Below are 11,926 nucleotides of genomic sequence, written 5' to 3'. Positions count from 1 at the left end.
TTGGCCAAAATGTCTGTGCTGGATCGGTTGGAACAAAAACATGCACCCACAGCGGCCCCCAAGGACCGGTTTGGGGACCCCTGCACTACAGGATTGACCACCTGACATGACATTGAAACTTTGACTGTCAAATGGCATTTGATTTTATCAGAACAGCTAAAATTTGTATAGCAGCACATGGATGTTTTTTTTCAGACAATTAGTAAAGGGAAAAGTGCAAGCACAGTAACTTTACGTCTGTCGTTTGTAGTCTTGAAACATCGCATGTTGAGACTGCAGTCAAATTCCTCAGAGGACAAGCACCGCCCACTCCCTTATACTCCACCAACTCTTTAAAACTCTTCTCCTCCTCCTGTTCTCTGGTCATTTCAACCGGCGACGGTGACTTTCCTTTTTTTTTTCCTTCCCATTACTTTTTTTTTTTTAACTTGTTTTTTTGGAGTTTTTGACAGCCAGGAGAATGAGTGAACAAGCAATTTCTTTCGCCAAGGACTTCTTAGCCGGGGGTATCGCTGCCGCTATTTCCAAGACAGCCGTTGCCCCCATTGAGAGGGTCAAACTCCTGCTTCAGGTCAATGACATTCCGATTATATATATTCTACTTTTTTATATATATGTATATGTATACAGACGCTCCCCTACTTACGAACGAGTTACGTTCCGAGCGATTGTTCATAAGTTGAATTTGTTTGTAAGTTGATTCAGTGCTATATTTTGTATTATAATTTATGTTTAAGGCCTATATAAGTATATTGAAGGTTTATATAAGTGCATTTGTATGTTTAAGGCTTGTATAAGTAACCAGCATTGGTTTGTACTGAAAAAAACATTTAATAAAATGGAGAAAAGACATATAGTAATGTATACATACATTAGAGAGAGAGAGAGAGAGAGAGATTTACTAGAAACTAGCCGAAAGAAGCTATCTAATGACGATTGCAGTTTTCTTTTTTTCTTCATAAGTGATGCGGTAGCACTGTATGGCATCATTCAATTGATTTGCAAACTTTGTGCAACGTTCAGATTTGCAAACTTTGTGCAACGTTCAATATTTGGGTCCTGCTGCTCGATCTTTATGTTTATAAATGGTACTGACGGTCGAACGATTCAAGTTGTATTCCCGTGCAACGCTCACCACTTTCTCACACGCATCAAGCTTCGTTATTATTGCCACTCATTTCAAATGAAATGGCTTGCCTCTTCCTTGCACCTCCCTCACTAGAAGCCTTTCGCTTTTCACCAACCATATTGAATAATGGATGCACGAGATATTTAATGATAAAAATGAAAAAGGTTCTTTGCGCACTGGAGATACGTTCACGTACTTCCGCATTGCAACGAACTGGGCAGAGGAAGGTGGATGCTGGGTGAGCTGAGCTCTCACAGCGCCAGGCGTCGGTATTAGCGGCGGAAAGAAGCACTACTCGGAAAAAGGCGCGCAATACAAAAACGAACTTATGAACATTTTTCGACATAAACGCAATTTGCAGACATGTTCGTATGTACCGTTGTTCGTAACTCGAATGTTCGTAAGTAGGGGAGCGTCTGTATGTATGTGTATGTGTGTGTATATATATGTATGTGTAAATGTATATACAGTGGGGCAAGTATTTAGTCAACCACCAATTGTACAAGTTATCCTACTTGGAAATATTAGAGAGTCCTGTAATTGTCAACATGGGTAAACCTCAACCATGAGAGACAGAATGGGGGGACAAAAACCAGAAAATCACATTGTTGTATTTTAAAATAATTTATTTGTAAATTATGGTGGAAAATAAGTAATTGGTCAATAGCAAAAGTTCATCTCAATACTTTGTTATGTACCCTTTGTTGACAATAACGAAGGCCAAACGTTTTCTGTAACTTCACAAGCTTTTCACACACTGTTGCTGGTATTTTGGCCCATTCCTCTATGTAGATCTCCTCTAGAGCAGTGATGTTTTGGGGCTGTCGTTGGGCAACACAGACTTTCTGGAGATCTGGAGACTTGGAGGCTTGGCCACTTCCAGGACCTTGAAATGCTTCTTACAAAGCCACTCCTCTTTTGCCCTGACTGTGTTTGGGATCATTGTCATGCTGAAAGACCCCGCCACGTCTCATCTTCAATGTCCTTGCTAATGGAAGAAGATTTTCCCTCAAAATCTCTCAATACATGGACCCATTCATTCTTTCCTTTACACAGATCAGTCGTCCTGGTCCCTTTGCAGAAAAACAGCCCCACTGCATGATGTTTCTTCCCCCATGTTCACAGTGGGCATGGTGTTCTTCGGATGCAATTCAGTATTCTTTCTCCTCCAAACACGAGAACCTGTGTTTCTACCAAAAAGTTCTATTTTGGTTTCATCTGACCATAAACATTCTGGATCATCCAAATGCTCTCTAGTGAACCTCAGACGTGCCTGGATGTGTCCTGGCTTCAGCAGGTGGACACGTCTGGCAGTGCAGGATTTGAGTTCCTGGTGGCGCATTTTTTACTTATAGTATGTTACTGTGGTCCCAGCTCTCTGTAGGTCATTCACTAGGTGACTAAGGTTGTGGACAGGTGTCTTTTATACCGATAATGAGTTAAAACAGATGCTATTAATACGGGTAACGAGTGGAGGCCTCGTTAGAAGAAGTTAGACCTCTTTGACAGCCAGAAATCTCACTTGTTTGTAGGTGACCAAATACTTATTTTCCACTCTAATTTTGAAATAAATTCTTAAAAAATCAAACAATGTGATTTTCTGTTTTTATTTTCCACAGTCTGTCTCTCATGGTGGAGGTTTACCCATGTTGACAATTACAGGCCTCTCTAATCTTTTCCAGAAGGAGAATTTGCACAACTTTCTTTTTAACTCCATAAGTAATTGATCACTTTCCACAAAAAAAAATAAAAAATGTTTTTTATTAAACTCCTTCAGTTCAGTAGACGTCCAATCATATAAAACTAGAGATGTCCCAGATCCGATCATCTCCAATTCATTTAAACTGCACCTGTCTATCCTGGTTCAAAAGGATTGGATGTCTATTCTTGTCAATGGCAAGGAGGTCAGAGGCTTAAAACAAATAATTTGGACCATTTTAAGTCATGCCAATGAATAACTTGCTAATTGACCACTGCAGGTCCAACATGCGAGCAAACAGATTTCTGCGGACATGCAGTACAAGGGCATTGTGGACTGCGTGGTGCGCATCCCCAAGGAGCAGGGCTTCCTGTCCTACTGGCGTGGCAATCTGGCCAACGTCATCCGCTACTTCCCCACGCAAGCCCTCAACTTTGCCTTCAAGGACAAATACAAGAAGGTCTTCCTTGACGGCGTGGACAAACACAAGCAGTTCTGGCGTTACTTTGCCGGCAACCTGGCTTCCGGCGGCGCCGCAGGGGCCACCTCCCTGTGTTTCGTGTACCCGCTGGACTTCGCCAGGACGCGTCTGGCGGCCGACGTCGGCAAGGCGGGTGGCGGGCGAGAGTTCAAAGGCTTGGGTGACTGCCTGGTCAAGATCACCAAGTCGGACGGCATCAAAGGGCTCTACCAGGGTTTCAGCGTCTCCGTCCAAGGGATCATCATTTACAGGGCCGCCTACTTTGGTGTCTATGACACAGCAAAAGGTCCGTCGATGTTTTCCTCCCTGAAGCTCTGGTCCACACTTTCATGAATGACGTCAACGTGGATTTTTTTTCAGGCATGCTCCCTGATCCCAAAAACACACACATCATGGTGAGCTGGATGATCGCTCAGTCGGTGACCGCAGTGGCCGGGCTGGTGTCCTACCCGTTCGACACCGTCCGACGTCGAATGATGATGCAATCAGGACGTAAAGGAGGTGAGTCAATTAGTCCAACTCAAATGACCACCAAATATTGAATCAATTTTTTGTGCTTTGCGATATGAAAAAAAAAAAATCAGATAAGGGCGATTTTGTATCACTATATCAATATGCCATGATATAATGATATACATAATTTGATTTTTTTTTCTTTACTATTTACTGAGAAGGCAGCCTCGGGTGAGTGGTTAGCCCGTCAGCCTCACAGCTCTAGGGTCCTGGGTTCAAATCCAGGTCAGTCCACTTGTGTGGAGTTTGCATGTTCTCCCTGGGCTTGTGTGGGTTTCCTCCTGGCAATCTGTTTTCCTCCCACTACCTTCCAAAAAACATGCATGGTAGGCTGATTGGACACTCTAAATTGGCCCTAGATATGGGTGTGAGTGTGCAGGTTTGTCCGTCTCCTTGTGACCTGCGATCGGTTGGCCACCAATTCAGGGTGTCCCCCGTTCTGGCCCGGAGTCAGCTGGGATGGTCTCCAGCACCCCCCGCGTCCCTAATGAGGATAAAGCGGTTCACAAAATGAATGAATTAAAAAATATTTACTGAGAAACTATCCAACACTTACTACAGCTTTAACCCACTTATATTATTTTTGAACTGACATTAAATTAATCTAAACTAAAGAAAGTACAGACGCTCCCCTACTTACGAAAATACGACTTACGAACAACGGTACATACGAACATGTCTGCAAATTGCGTTTATGTCGAAAAATGTTCGTCAGTTCGATTTTGTATTGCACGCCTTTTTCCGAGTAGTACTTCTTTCCGCCACTAAAACCGACGCCTGGCGCTGTGAGAGCTCAGCTCACCCAGCATCTACCTTCTTCTGCCCACTTCATTGCAATGCGGAAGTGCGTGAACGTATCTCCAGTGCGCAAAGAACCTTTTTCATTTGTATCATTAAATATCTCGTGCATCCATTATTCAATATGGTTGGTGAAAAGCGAAAGGCTTCTATTGAGGGAGGTGCAAGGAAGAGGCAAGCCATTTCATTTGAAATGAGTGGCAATAATAACAAAGCTTGATGCGCGTTGCACGGGAATACAACTTGAATCGTTCGACCGTCAGTACCATTTATAAACATAAAGATCGAGCAGCAGGACCCAAATATTGAACGTTGCACAAAGTTTGCAAATCAATTGAATGATGCCATACAGTGCTACCGCATCACTTATGATGAAAAAAAGAAAACTGCAATCATCATTAGATAGCTTCTTTCGGCCAGTTTCTAGTAAATCTCTCTCTCTCTCTCTAATGTATGTATACATTACTATATGTCTTTTCTCCATTTTATTAAATGTTTTTTTCAGTACAAACCAATGCTGGTTACTTATACAAGCCTTAAACATACAAATGCACTTATATAAACCTTCAATATACTTATATAGGCCTTAAATATAAAGATATTTTCTCACACACACACACACACACACCCAGGGCACAGGTAAAAGTCTAAAATAATAATATAATAGTAATACAAAGTGGACAGCTTTTGGCCCTGGTAGAATGGGCTCTTGCAGCCATCTGGCGGACAAAAAATGCTATTACGTCTCCCATAATAACGGCCGCGGAGGGAATGGCGGCGCAGAGCACATTTTCACATTCTTGTTGTTCATTTTAAGACATTAATAAATCATTTCCTTATAATAGGCGATACACCAGGGGCAGGTCAACTCAATGGGCAATCACAGGTAAAGGTCACATAGGGGAAAACACAACAAAACCAATCCCTAACAAGAGTAGGCTCATAATAACTTCTGGTGGCACAGAAAATTACTTGACCAGTGAGGACGGACTTCCCATAGAGCCCACTCACCATTGAAGTTTGTGTCAAAAATCGTAAAAGGCAAAACTGGGAGTGCATGAGAAGAGAGGCAGTGTAAGAGAAATCTGCTTTTCAAGCAAAAACACATGGTGTTAGTGACAAAGTTTAAAGTTCAGCATCAAGAACAAATGTCTGGGCAGTGAGTGTTTAAAAAGGAATTGTCATCGTTGTAAGTGTTGAGTTTTACTCCTTAGATTATTTTATTTGCTTGAGCCTCATTCTTTTCTAAAAGTCTTTTGGTTGAATTTTGGAGTTTTGTTTGATGCCACAAATGTTGTTTGAATCTTTTGAGCCAAATCTGATTTCATATATAAATACGTCAGGATTTTTACTGTGACATTGTTTTTTGTTTCACAGCTGACATCATGTACAGTGGCACCATCGATTGCTGGCGCAAAATTGCCCGCGACGAAGGAGGCAAGGCTTTCTTTAAGGGGGCGTTGTCTAACGTGCTCCGAGGCATGGGCGGAGCCTTCGTGCTGGTCTTGTACGACGAACTCAAAAAAGTGCTGTAATGTGTCACTTTAGGGGCCTTCATCGCCCCTGTCTAACGTATCTTGTACATTCAGAAGGACTACAGTATATTTATAAGTGACCAACTAGTATTCGGCTACTAGTTGTACTACTGTGGGGCATTAAAATGTGTTGTGTCGTGTGTTTTTTGTTTAGAGGCGTTAATATTGTTCCCTCAATGAGAGGAAAGATAACGAAGAAATAAAGGTGACTAAGTGAGTGAACATCCTGCCTGGCATCTGATTTTCTTTTTGTTTTTTACAACAGCAGGGCTGCCAACTGCTCCAGAATTTCAGGAGTTTCTCCGGAAATGCACCGCAAACTCCGGAAATCCCCAAAAAATGGCACTTAAATTTTTTTTAGAAGCAGCCATTTCTGAAAAGTAACAAATTGCCAATTTAAAAGCCTCGAAATTCACGCCAGCTTGATTACACTGCCCTGTAAACCGGAAGAATTCGGTAACACGAGTGCATTGTGAATCATCTGAGTTACACGTTCTGACTAATGATTCGTCTTGTGCGACTTCACCATGGCAATCGTCTCCAAAAGGACCAACATTTGCACATTGCACAACATGCAAGTGGTACACATGTTGGAATTACTGACTAAAACGCAAGTAGAAGGACCCAACTTATTTTCAATATGCTGTAACTTTTCAATGGTTTGCAAAACCACAATATTTCATTTAATGTAAACACATGATAATAACAGTTTGATTTAAATTGTCCTACGCTTATTTTTTTTTATTTTTTTGTCGATTTTGCGTGAATCGCATTCACTCCGGAAATACTCTGCAAATGGGACAGGGGTACTCTTGAAATGGGGTCGACGGAGGTTTGCAGCTCTGCAACAGGTTGAAGATACAACATCTGAATCGGTTTTTTAAATTAAAACTAGATGGGTTAATATAGTTTTAATTAAAGCAAATATTTTTTGGGGAGCATCATTTCAGATATCAGTCATTTACATCTGTCACTAGATTTAAAACTAATTTATAAAGTACATACATTACTTTACATACGAGCACCTCTACATATGAGCATTTCAAGATACGAGGAAAATTTCGAGCAAATAATTATCTCTCGAGACGAGAAAAAATTCGAGATGCGAGAAAGCCAGTTGGCCAAGACATGAGAGGCTGTTTATCATTGTAGCGCACTGTCTTTTTTACCGCATCTCTTTCGTGATAACAGATATCTACAAGCACTGGGCGGAGCTTGCATTTTCCTGTGTTTTTTTCCCATTAGTCAATGCATAATACAAAGTGAACAACAATGGATCCAAAGCAAACAGGTGGAATGAAGAGTTGTGCAAAGAAAAGGCGAACGTTGACAATCAACATTAAGCACAAAATAATTGAAAAATATAAGAGTGGGGTACGTGTCACAGAGCTTGCTCATTGTCATGGATGATATCGTGTCACTTGGAAATTCCTTGGGGCTGGAGGTTAACGAGGCAGATGTGAATGATCTAATCGTCGAGCACCACAAATAACTCATGACACAGGATTTAATTGAGCTCCAGGAGAGTGAACATTTGGAGGTGTTGCGGGAACTCAGTAGCGAGGAGTAGGTGGAAGAGGGGGGCCGCCTGGCTACAAAGGATATCAAAGTTTTCTGATTTTGTAGAAAAAAGGTACCCTGACAAGCTGGCAAGTGGTGGCGCGTTATCGTATTGTGAGGACATTTGTGCGCGTCATTTTCGAAAACAAACAACCCTTGATGCGTTCCTTTTAAAAACTCCCGCTGAACGTCCGGGTGGAGTCAACCCGGAGAACAACGGTTAAAAAAAAATCAAACAAAATTAGAATTCAGTTTTGTGTAAAGTTACATTGAACGTATGTTTGAGTGTGTCTGTATGTATTCATCCAAGTTAATTTAAATTTGTTTGTTCTGTTACGAGTGCGTTGCCGTGGAAAGTCCCGCCTCCCTCGCTGTACCCTCTGCGAAATCTGTCTAATTTTAGTTCTATTAAACACATTTTATTACTATTAAACCACTAGTTATGTGTTACTTTGTTAATAGATGGCGAATTAGAAGAAATAAAACATTTTTTCCAATCCAATATCCTGTTTTTGGTGTTTTTTCAGAGGGTTGGAACGAATTAATTGTCTTTTAGTTCATTTCAATGGGAAACGTTCGTTCCAGTTACGAGAATATCGACATACAAGCTCAGTCCCAGAACGAATTAAGCTCGTATGCAGAGGTACCACTGTATATAAATAAATAAAGTTTAAGGTTTTTTGACCCAATGCATAAAATACATGCAAAATAGAATACAGTCTCATATTTATTTTACCTTTAGGGATTTCTTTGTTTTGGAACTTACAAATGTTTTTCCAATGTTTCCATAACCAAATTTCATTCATTTTCCATAGCAGTGTATCCCAGCCAACCATGGACACTACGGTTGCATGGAGTTGATCATTGAACATTTTAAGAACTTGATTCCAAACCTTTCTGTAATAAAAGAAAATGGAAGGATATTTAAGTTGGCCTTTGCATCTTTTGATTTTTCTGAAAGCGGCCCTCAGACAAAAACGTTTGTACACCCCAGATTTAGTCTCCACTCAGCCTACCATGCATGTTTTTTTTTATGTGGGAGGGAGCCGTATTTACAGGCGAAAACCCAAGCAGGAACGCAAAGACCTGAATCTAAGTTTGAACCCGTGATCTCAGAACTGTATGACAATGTGCTAAACCAGGGGTAGGGAACCTATGGCTCGGGAGCCACATATGGCTCTTTTGATGGGTGCATCTGACTCTTCGCTAACCTGTGGGCTAAAATATGGAAATCGCTGGTGACAGAACTGAGATATTACATCTCCTATCATTGATTAGCAACAGCATAAGAATCTTTTAAAAAATATTCATTTTTTCCACTTTTAAAGTGGTGACATTACCCAAAAAATTGAAAAGGCACTCGTTTACATGTATGTATTTTGACTTTTAAATTTGTAGTATGGCTCACAAGGAATAACATTGGAAAAAATGAATTGTTTGTGTCTCTCTTCGTCAAAAAGATTCCCGACCCCTGCTTTAGCCTAATAATTAATAGGTGCTGTTTAGCGGCTAAACACTCACCATGCAATGTTATATTTATAAAACGTATGCAGTGAGGGAGGCCCGGTGGCCAACCGACCCCAGCACGTGAAGCTGGGTCGCCAGCTCTAATCTGCCCGAACGCTCAGCACCGGCTCACCCCAAGGCTGTGTGCTGAGTCCACTACTTTACTCGCTCTACACACACGAATGCAGACCCTCGCACCCTGAAAACATTATTGTGAAATTCACGGACGATACTATGGTGGTGGGGATGATCACAAAGGAGGATGAGACGGCCTACAGAGATGAGGTCTTTAGACTCGGCGAATTGTGCGCTTTCAAAAACTTGGCGCTGGATGTCTCCAAAACCAGAAAACTAATCCTGGACTTCCGACAGAACAAGGCTGCTCCGTTCCCCTGTATATCAACGGCGAATTTGTGGACCGAGTGGAGACTTTCAAATTCCTAGGTGTTAGGTTCATCCAATTGTAGGTTATGTTGATTATTCCAACACTAGGGGTCCACATCTCTGCTGATCTCACTTGGGCGGAAAACACTACCGCACTTGTCAAGAAGGTGCAGCAGAGGCTACATTTCCTGTGAGTACTCAGGAAGGAGCAATCAAACACAAATCTGCAGAGGGTGATCAACACAACCCAAAAGATCATCAACTGCCCCATACCCACCCTGTCCAGGATCTACAAATCCTGGTGCCTTAGAAGGGCAGAGAGCATCAATATGCATCCCTGCTTAAACCACTTCAACCTGCTGCCCTCTGGAAGGCACTACAGAGCCATAAAAGCCAAGACAAACAGACTCAAGGACAGTTTCTTTCCAAGAGCTGTCACCATACTCAACTCGAGTCCTGCACCTTGGACCTAATCAAGATTTATTGCTAGCCACTTTAGTCACTTTGTACCACTTACCCATGTTGACTACTACTTATACTACTTATATTTATTATGTTGACCACTTATTTATCTGTTACTATTTATTGATTTTTTTTACTGTTTATTTGCTTGTTTGTTTGTTTGTTTGTTGTTGAGTCCATAGACTCAGCAAGTGTTGTGCTCTCAACAACCTGGCCCTGAATGTCTCCAAAACCATGGAACTCATCTTGGACTTCAGACGGAACAACGCCGCTCCGCTATGCTGATCTCATTTGGACTACTACTTATTTATTGATTGATTATTTATTTGTCTGTTTGTTTGTTGTTGTTATTTGTGCACTATGTGGTGAAAGCTTTACATCTCATTATACTTGTATCATGACAATAAAAGCATTCAATTCAATTCAGTTCAATTAATGGTTAACGCGTCGGCCTCACAGTTCTGGGGTTGAGGGTTTGATCCCAGTTCAGTTCTCATTGTGTGGAGTTTGCATGTTCGGCCCGGTCTTGCGTGGGTTTTCTCTGGGTACTCCGGTTTCCTAACACATCCAAAAAACAAGCAGAGTAGGCTGGTTGAACACTCTTAATTGCCCCTAGGTATGAGTGTGAGCATGCATGGTTGTCTCTCTCCTTGGCTGGCAACCAATTCAGCGTGTCCCTCACCAGGTGCCCATATTTAGCTGGGATAGGCTCCAGCGACCCTTGTGAGGATAAGCATTTGGGAAAATGAATCAATGAATGAAAATGAATGTATACAGTGATTTCCCACTATTAGTTAAATGTGTTTGTAAACCAAATGCCGACAATTGCCATGATCCGAGTCAGAAAGAATCACTCTTTTAAATATGGGAATTTTTAAGAAAAAAGTATTATAGTGAATGGAAAATATTGCCTTTTGTGACTTTAGTTTTATAAATTACAATTGTTTATTGAAACAAAAAAGGATAATATTTGTTTAATTACTTGAGTAGCTCGTAAAATATTTCAAAGGATTTTTTGTAGTATTTCTTACTTTGACCCAGCAAAAATTGAGTTTTATTTTTTCCATAATATCACTTTTTTTGTTCTTTTGATTATGTGTCGTATGAACCTTTTACTCAAAATGTGGGCTTTAGTGTTGGGAAATGACATAATTTTCTTATATGTATTACAGCTGTGAATGACATTTAATTTTCAGTAGTTTCATAAAGTGTCCCTTAGGTGGCGCCGTCGGCATTGAAGTGCCACGCGGTCCAGCTCAGCCAATCACAGCTCGGCGTTCCCAAGTTGTGGGCTCGCCAAAACTTTGCCGCTTCCTTTAGGTGTATTTTGGCCCCTTGCTAGATTAACGGGGTCTCGTCCTCGCCTTTTCCCGGGATGTTACCGAGCCGAAGGGTCCACCTTTTGCTCCATGACCGGAGTCGAGGAAAGCCGTAGTGAGGAGGAAAAGAGACGAGAAGGACTAGGAAACGATGTATCGATGGCGCTTGTGCATCGCTTTGACGCTGGGCCTGTTGTGGTACTTCACGGACTCCGGTCGAACTCTCGCTCAGTATTTAGTTTCTTTCTGTTTCCTTTGCATTTCGATGCCGTTTTTGTTGACTAACGGCGGCAGGGAGAACAGCACTCAAACCGACGATGACCCCCTCCAGGTGAAAAACACGCTCTAACATTTGGAATTTACTCTTGGACTAACTAGTTGCAACTCAGAGAAATGAAATGTAATACTAAACAGGAAACCGGTGAAGAAATTATCTTAAATGTGACAGCTGTTATTAAATAAGCGAGTCACACGTGTTTTGACAAAACAAGGACAAAAGGTACAGATGTATGTTTTTAAAAGTTAAGTCACCTGAAAAAT

General features: G+C 41.4%; 2 protein-coding genes across 4 annotated transcripts in view; both read left to right on the top strand.

The window, feature by feature from the left end:
- Window positions 1-389: 389 nt before the first annotated feature.
- Window positions 390-6,367, top strand: LOC144082283 (ADP/ATP translocase 3). The gene is made up of 4 exons (XM_077609322.1): window positions 390-571; window positions 3,109-3,595; window positions 3,670-3,810; window positions 5,998-6,367. The coding sequence occupies exons 1-4, from the start codon at window positions 461-463 to the stop codon at window positions 6,153-6,155; spliced, it is 897 nt and encodes a 298-aa protein (XP_077465448.1). The 5' UTR covers window positions 390-460; the 3' UTR covers window positions 6,156-6,367.
- A 4,940-nt stretch (window positions 6,368-11,307) lies between these two features.
- Window positions 11,308-11,926, top strand: part of LOC144082867 (uncharacterized) — a 37,680-nt gene continuing 37,061 nt past the window's right edge. For all 3 annotated transcript variants that reach the window (XM_077610326.1, XM_077610327.1, XM_077610324.1), the window contains exon 1: window positions 11,308-11,717. In XM_077610326.1, coding sequence (XP_077466452.1) covers window positions 11,538-11,717 — 180 coding nt within the window. In that variant the 5' untranslated portion in view covers window positions 11,308-11,537. The remainder of the gene's footprint in view (window positions 11,718-11,926) is intronic.

This window comes from Stigmatopora argus, chromosome 9, assembly GCF_051989625.1.
Source record: "Stigmatopora argus isolate UIUO_Sarg chromosome 9, RoL_Sarg_1.0, whole genome shotgun sequence".
Taxonomy (NCBI): Eukaryota; Metazoa; Chordata; class Actinopteri; order Syngnathiformes; family Syngnathidae; genus Stigmatopora; species Stigmatopora argus.
Note: the sequence above shows the minus strand (reverse complement) of the source record. Positions and strands in the feature narration are given on the sequence as shown.

Bases quoted from the DNA above. Each gene is read 5' to 3' on its own strand.
- LOC144082283 (XM_077609322.1), top strand. From the start codon at position 461: ATGAGTGAACAAGCAATTTCTTTCGCCAAGGACTTCTTAGCCGGGGGT. The intron at 572-3,108 runs GTCAATGACATT...TGACCACTGCAG, and splicing joins GGGTCAAACTCCTGCTTCAG to GTCCAACATGCGAGCAAACA. The intron at 3,811-5,997 runs GTGAGTCAATTA...TTTGTTTCACAG, and splicing joins GCAATCAGGACGTAAAGGAG to CTGACATCATGTACAGTGGC.